At 38.0% G+C, this 8,372-nt stretch overlaps 1 protein-coding gene across 1 annotated transcript in view; it reads right to left on the bottom strand.

The window, feature by feature from the left end:
* Positions 1-378: 378 nt before the first annotated feature.
* The window catches only part of DYNLT3 (dynein light chain Tctex-type 3), a 22,935-nt gene continuing 14,941 nt past the window's right edge, over positions 379-8,372 (bottom strand). Inside the window, exons 2-4 of the mRNA XM_019525150.1 lie at positions 6,085-6,208; positions 4,615-4,692; positions 379-2,866 (exon numbers count right to left, since the gene is read on the bottom strand). Coding sequence (XP_019380695.1) covers positions 2,790-2,866; positions 4,615-4,692; positions 6,085-6,208 — 279 coding nt within the window. The 3' untranslated portion in view covers positions 379-2,789. The remainder of the gene's footprint in view (positions 2,867-4,614; positions 4,693-6,084; positions 6,209-8,372) is intronic.

The following is an 8,372-nucleotide window of genomic DNA, read 5'->3' on the forward strand; positions in this document are numbered from 1 at the left end:
ATAAAAGATACCACATCTACCACCACTTCTGATTTCTTTTAACTTGAGACCTTTTGTTGAATGCAACAATGTACTGTAGCTATGTATTTTGCAACCTACAGTAATTTTCCTTTATCTGAGTAGTCTTCCTAAAGAATTTTCTCCACCTTAGATAGCAGCCACATAAACTTTACTTTGAGACTTCTGTGCCTTTTTAAAATTCAAATGCTCTGTGATGCTTTGGTGTAAAGGATAAATTGTCTATGGTTACCATTAAACTAATAATTGAACAGTAATGTATGTGTTAAGCTGAACTGCAATATTTGTAGCTAGAGTGGTCATGGGCAAGGAGGGGAAATCAGTACAAAGTAGATAACTGTTGACACACAAAACCCTTGCTTCTTGTAATACCTTTTATTGGACCAATTGTACAGCTGGTAGAGAATTCTGACAAGCTTTTTTACTTCATCTTTTGTTGACACAACAAAGTTATTGGGAATACAGTTACTTTGGCCCCATAATTTATATAGCTAAGCTTATTGGATAATTCAGTAAAAACTATCCTGCATGATACTCTGAAAAGCAGAAAGAGCATGGGACACTAATGCTAATCCATAAATTTTGACACTTGACAGAGCAAATCAATCACTTCCAAAACATAAAAGTATGCAACTGTAATGTTTCAATTGTATAAAACAGTAAGAAGCTGGACAGTAAAGTACTGTAGCAGATTGTTGTCTATAAACTGATTACATTAAGGGCAGAAGTACAACTAAGGCAAATCTTTTATTATTTTTGGTAGATACAAAACAAAGCAATTTTAAAACAAACTTTATTTTCAAGACTTCCAGTGAGCTTTTCTGCAGGGGAACTTCACCAAGCCTAGGCAGCAATACTTTTATCAATGTGCCTTACATTTACAAAAACAGCAATACTGAGAGTAAATGGCTGTTTGGAATAACTATTCCAATTTGGCAGCTAAAGCTTATGAAATGAGATAGCAGCTATGCCTGCATTTTCTGCTTTCAAAATGTTACCCTAAACCAAATAATCTTAAATTGCTGTATTAATATATCTGAAATTCAGTGCACCATGCAAATACTTTTCTCACTCTATACCTGACTCCTAGACAAGTGCAATGTTTTAGAGCTTCTATTGGTGCTTAGATGAAAGCTGAATGCTATTTATGCAAAGCAACTAGCATGGTGTATAAAGTTATATCTATATTCCACTATTCAGCAATGGCTTGTTATATAGTTTAAGCAATTAAAATAATATTTTTTACAAGGACTTTTTAAATCTTAGACCAAGAGTGGTTATGGGGAGTGCGGGAAGGGGATGGGGAGAAATCTTGCAGAACTGCATGAAATAGTTGATTAAAATTAATAAGAAGCAATGTTTTACAGAAACTCTGGTACCAGTATCTTCCATAAAGAGGCAGTAATTTAATAATAAAACTAGTTCAAGCAGTTTGATGTAGCAAACTTTAAAGCTGCCACTTGGTGACAGTGACTAGTGAGGCATTTGTTTAGTACTGTACCACTTGGTAGTGTGTAATACACGATTTGTGCATTAACTGACACAAATCCAATCCCACAAATACCTGCACGCAGGTGTAATTCTTCCTGAATGTGAATGTCTCAAGTCAATAGGATTACTCACAAAAAGAAGTTAAGGACATGTGTTAACTGAGGCTCCCATCCTAAAGACATTTATGTTCCTCATTTTAATTGGTTTATGTTACTCATAGTTATTAAATAACTATAGAATTTAAGAATGTAGGAGAGATAAAGAACATATCCTTATATTTGTAAGAATAATGTACATATGCCTGAACAGAGCAAGACTATCAAAATGTGTATCTTCTTTTCATAAAAACTCACTTGGTTTTATGCTACTTGATTGCTGTAAACAGCTCTGAGACACCTAAGCCTAGTTCTACTGCCAGTGAGATCAACAGATGCAGACCTGGGTTCTTAGGAAAGGCAACATTTTAAGTTGGACTTATAATATAAAAGGGGATGGATCAAATTTCCTTGTTGCTGAGAATCAGAGAAGACCATATTTAAGTATTTTACTAATCTGGTCAGTTTGTTTTAAGAAATACGAATCTGTGTGAATTAAGTGCTAAAAAAACATCAGATCCAACAATGTTTCTGCTGACTTCAATGACAAAATTCTAAACTTTTTCATCTGAAGGAAGATCAAACCTCTCAATAACTGAGTTCACTAGAGAGAGAGAGGAGTTTTAACCAATGAAGTATTTTTGTGCCCAGGTTAGAGAAACCTCATACATTAAGGTTTTCACATATTTAGCAATGCTTGATCGACTATGTGTAATGCTCATTCAACATCATGAGCATCAACACAAAGTAGCGATTAACCTTGTTTAATTGAATATGAGATACCAATATTAATTAAGAATGTATAGATATTCTTAATTTGGTCCCAAATGCATTCAATCTCAATTATCCCTTCAGTTTCCTTCTGCTGATTAGATATCTGCAACTCCCAGTGAATAAAGTGCCATTTTATCATTTTGGTGCAAATATACATTTTCTCATTTGATTTCATGGCATCTTCTTCAGGATATCTTCATTTTAGAATATTTAACTTATAAATATTTTCTAGTTTTAAGGTAGTTAAACTGAAAATGTAATTAGAATGTACAATTTGTATAGAGGGCTCTAACACAGGTTGCATACCTCTTAGTGCATAAACAGTGATATTAAATATGAGAAATATGCTTTGAGTGATATTTTTTTCTATCTTAAAGGCTTTGGTGTTGGTGTTAGTATTATTCCAGTCAGCTACAGGATAATAGCAACAGCAAAAACATTGACAATGCAGTTCATTGTTCGGTTCTCCCATCTCACTGTGCAGGTACCTAAAAGATATTAAAATTGAGAAATAAGATGAGACAATGACTCCATTACATTTTATTACGTTTTGTACATTTCATTACATTCTTTCCTAAGAACCCAGTCTTTAATGTCAGGACCCTTGTCCTGACAAATTCAGCTACTGATTTCTCTAATTCATAATTCTGTTTATAAACATCAACCTAACTTTTTGTTGCTACCTGAAATACAAAACACCAAACCAGCAATTTCCACTAACTTATAAAGTACTATTTACTAGCAGACATGAGTTTTATAATCTTATTTAACACTCAGTAGAATGTAACAGGCTGTTTTCTCCTTAATCTATTTCCTTAGTGTTAATAGTGCCTCTGTGACTTTCTGAGCAGCATGGAAAATCAACTTGGTCAAAACTTTTCCTGCAATGTTTGCTTTCTTCTTCCTGCTCTTAAACTAATGGTATTCCTGATGCCAAGAAAACATTTTTCTTTCTTCTCGTACACTTAAAGGAGTTGACAGTTACTGAAACTCAAAGCTTTTTTAGTGCAGATGCAGACACAGATCATAGATTCAGCATCAGTTTTTAAAATCTGGATTTTAAGTTCTCTGTGCCCTGCCGGTTAAAGTTCTTCCATGTTCAGGCAATGAATTCATATTTTCAAACTGCCAGATATTTTGGGGCCCTTATGCTTTCTGAAGCCTTCGTCTGTGCATAAAAATATACGCTAACAACACAGCTGTATGACTATACAGTTTAATAATGTTGGCCTAAAATGGAAAGAACTAGAAGCGAAATGATTTCTCTGCCAGCTCTAAAGCTAATTAAATACAGAGATTAACACATGCTGACTTGACACTTATTTACTGGAATCTTATTTTCTAACAAATGCCATAACTCAGTTACATTCTAATGTGCTCTCTTCCTTTTTTTACCTTTTATCCTGTTTTACAGTACTTGATGAAACTGAGCTTGGCAGGCTCAAAAATATTCTAACAATCTTACCTCTGCACATGGTGAACTGAAATGGAAGCACCTAGAATTAACGCAGAAGCAAATAAACATACCAACTAATACATATTTATGAAATAGCTATAAAAGCCAAAAATAGCACTGGAATGATGTTGTAGCCAGGACAGTCCAAGAAATGAGAGAGGTAAGGATTTTTGTGGGCAGTATCTTTTACTGGACCAACTAAACAGTTGGGATAGACTTAGATCACCTTTCAACTGCAGGTCACCTGGAGAGATCACCCACAAAAATCTTTGCCTCATAAAATAATCAAGCTATTGCTGTTTTAACTAAAGATTTTTTTTTACCCTTTCCACTCATAATAGGCAAATATTCAAGACTGCAGATGTACAGTTGGAGTACGCTATATCCTGACTCTCCCTGATACAGGCATTTTTTTTTTCCAACAGGAAAAGAATTACTGATTTCCATTAACATATATGATACAAAGAGCTAAAGCCCTAGCAAGATCAATCAATATAAAAGGGTTTATTTGTGGAAGGAAGATGTTGCTGAACCCTGGAATGATTCCACACAAACGTCTACAAAGATCTAGAACGTGCTTCTGAAACTGACTTGAGTTTGCTGTGATTGCAAACAAGACTTCAATTTTGGAAGTGACGGCTTTTGCAATCAGCCTTACTTAGCTTAATTAGCCCTTCAAACTGGTAAATAACAACATTTCTAACAGTGCTGAGCAACAGGTAGTCCGTTTAATGACTTTTAGTGAGATACTTTTATATAAATCTCAGGAAAGGAACTCACCATCAGTTGTGGTGTCCCAAAAGCACGAACTTGCTGTGTGGAGGCCAGCTCCACTCTTCTGCATCACTGCACAGGTTACTAAAGAAAAGAGTAATAAAAACAGTATTTTCTTTCATTCATGAAGCAAAAGAGAGATGAATTTTTCAGAACTGCAAAATTGTTTTTTTCATTATATTTTCATATACTGGGAAGCTTTAAAGCATACGTGATACTGTTATTTTGTGCCTAAATAAGAGTGCCAGCTTTACCCTTCATGTATGCTAGACTTGCACCTAAGTTCATATTTTACTGATTGCAAACCTTCCATTTTTTCTTAAATTGAGCCTGCAGTATGTATACAACCAGAGAAGTAACTTTTCTTTGTCAAAACAAGGAAAGCCATTATGCAACACTGCCTCTAGAAATTTTAAGATTTTTTTTTTGTTCTAGCATTAGGTTTTTTACAATGTCTGCTTAATCTAAAACTCAAATGTAATTTTGTTGTAGCTGTTTAAACTTCTTACTGGTGCAAAGGCAAGAGCTCAGCCAAAAAACTTACTGGTAGGACTAAATTCCATAATTACTTTTCAATATTTAGGGTTGGTAAATGCCTCGAAAGCACAGCCACACATCAGAAATGTCAAGGCACAGTAAGATACAGTGCCCACAGTGAGGGATTGCCTGATACAGGCAGTGTTCATCAAATCTTAGTAGAGATCAGAGGGGGTCAACTATTTTGGAAGGTATGCCACACTATACTCTCTCCCTCCCCGCTATGACATGCCATTCCGATCCCCCACTCCTGCCCAACTGGTTGCTCTGCCCTACGCTCCCTGTCTGATCTGCTGTTGTGTTCCCTTGCTCCCTCTCTTATGTACCACACAGGTAGACTGCCCATGGCAATGTGCACCATGGGTTAGTAACCCCAATGAAGACACTGCAGCACAAGCCACATTTCAAATAGGGTGCAACATCTACTGTGGTTGAGTTTGATAGCAGCTTCTCCAAAGAAAATCTGGCTCTATCTGAAAGCTCTTGCATTCCTTAAGTGCAAGAATTTCTTGTAGTGCAAGAGCCTCAATATACAGGCTGAAAGTCTATACTCCGCTCCCTCTCATACCTGTTTTCCTTTCTGCTGTACAAGTGAATCCACATCACCAGTGGATACAGTCTAGAACTTAGAACTGACAACACTTTAAAAGGCAAATCACCAATTTTTAGATACAACCTTTTAAAAAAATCTTATCCATTTGGATTCAGAATAATGCAATCTACCTCCTCCAAGTAATGCCAGAAGTGTTGGGTGACATAACTGCTTTGAGTTTTAAGTACTTATAAAAACATCTCTCCTATTTTCTTCTACACTAGTTCCTTCCATCCAAATAAGGAATGAGAGGGTACCTCAGATACCTTGTTTTAAAAAGCATGCCTTTGAATAACTGCTTATCTGAACTGTGTAGAAGGGAAAGAATATGGATAAACTGTACTTACCAATGTATTTGTATGTTTTTCCTAATTTCACCAGATGAGTTAAAGATTGCTCTACTATAGTAGCAGTCCACTGATTGACTTTGTCATGACTATAATCTGCCTTGCCCAAAATGCTTTCTATGCACTGAAAACAGAAAAATGAATTATGATACTAAGTAAATATGAAATATGAAACCGAATAGCAAAGGAAACTATACTACTAAGGATGCATTCCTTAGTAGAAAGCATTCCAGAATGCATGTTCATATCTTGGATCCCTTTTAATCAATTTGGCTGTCTATAAAGCAGTTGTTTAATTGTAAATTAAAATATAATTCAGCACTCGTTGCTGAAGAGAGCAGGAATGTATTTTTACTATACACTGTTCCCTAAGTTGCAACTGATGAGGTATAGTGAAGCTGTTGCTAAAAACTTACTTCTGAATATATATTAGCTGTAATATATTCTAATAACCTGGTTGGGAAACAGATTTACTGTTCACTTGCCAGGAAAATAAAATTTCCGATTACACTTAATGATAGTAAGTTATTAACTTGTATAGTGAAATGTCACTGCTTCTCCTACAGAATCTATAGTAATATAAAAATGTCCTTTTAGGACAGACACCTCACTTCTTAAAAAAATAAAATAAAAAATACAGATTTGTTCATTCCAGCTATGTAAACTTTAAACTGGTGAAATAACTGCTTTCCTATAAATGTAATCCTTCTAATTTCAATTAAGCTTCAGATTTCATCAATGAAAAAATAGTCTCCTGGAATCCCAGAGACCAAAACATAGGATTAAACAACATTAAAATGTAACAAAACTAACCCTTTACATGATAGGTAAATAAGAATATCGTTTTTGATAGAAACCATATGTCCCATGAACATCCACTGAAATTATTTAGGAGTCTGTGGGTGAGCCTACATGAGATGCTTAACTTTACATTAGCACAGTTTACTGCGAAGTAAGCATGTGTGTCTACATGTGCACATGCTTACTTCGCAGTAAACCTAATACTGAATAAATTTGCAGCCTGCAAATGCAAGTAGCAAATTAACTTGGCATTAGTAATGGTGCCATACTGCTCGTGTAGATACCTGACTGGGAGCAAAATCTGCTCCCAGTCAGCTGTCCACTGGGGGCGGGAGATTGCTCCCCGCTCCTGGGAGCCGCCTGCTGCCAGGGCAGGCTCCACCACAGAAGCCTGGGCAGGGACTATGTCCCCCTGCCCCAGCAGCAGTGAGCTGTAAGCCCCCCACTCTGAGATTGGAGACCAGGGGCTGGGAGATCCTAATCTCCCAGTCTCCGCTCCACCATCACAATCAGGGAGCAGGGGACTGGGAGACCCTTATCTCGCAGCAGCAGCTCTGTGACCACAGGGCTGCTGCTGGGAGATGCTTATCTCCCAGCCTGAGCCACCAGCTGCACAGCTCAGGCCGGAAGATAAGCATCTCCCAGCAGTAACCCCACTATCGCCAACCAGGCGCTGGGAGCTCCCTGCTGGTGGGGGCTGGGGAGCTTGTTACCCGCTCAGCTCCATAAGCATAGAGCTGGGGGGGCGGGGACAAGCTCCCCAGTCTGTTCTTCCACCCAGCTCTGCACTCATGGAGCTGGGTGGGGAACAAGCTCCCAGCCCCCTGCCCCAATTGGCCGGTGGGACAGCTAGCAGCTAGCCTGGATCAGGGCAGGGGACTACCTCTCCCATGCAGCTCTTTCCAAGCCCCATGACCTTGATCGGGGAGCCAGTGCCAGGAGCTCCCTCCTGCTGGGGCAAATGAACATTGTCCCCTGGGGCCAAGAAACAGCTGTCTCTTGGCCAGGAGCTCCCTGCCAGCCCCTAGGTTAGCACCCAGGGGCAGCCTAGAGCTCCCCTGTAGCAGTAGGGACCCACTGCAGGGCTGCTGGGACCTGGGAGCAAATCTGTTCCCTAATCCTCACATGTGTAGACACCTACCCAAAAACCCTTACTGTATAATAAATGTAGGCTGGAGTAACTGCATGTGTAGAAACTCCCAATAGCCTAATACATGAGTTTTCAAACTTTTTTAACAAGTGTAACCCTTCTGTCTCAAATTTTCAGCTCATGTACCCCTTTATTTTTTTCCTTGTTTTTAACATTACCAATTATGTGATATAAGGCAGGCTAAACTAATTAACATTAAATGCATTATTAATATATGCATTAAATGTATATATCATAGTTGTGCCTAACAGTTTGGTTCTGGTATGCTGGTGGATTAGTACTGCTGGAAGGGGAGTTGGGGGAGGGGGGGCAAGGGGATCAAGGCTCCTGCAGTGAG

Source organism: Gavialis gangeticus, unplaced genomic scaffold (assembly GCF_001723915.1).
Source record: "Gavialis gangeticus isolate Ggan-Ray unplaced genomic scaffold, GavGan_comp1, whole genome shotgun sequence".
NCBI lineage: Eukaryota > Metazoa > Chordata > Crocodylia > Gavialidae > Gavialis > Gavialis gangeticus.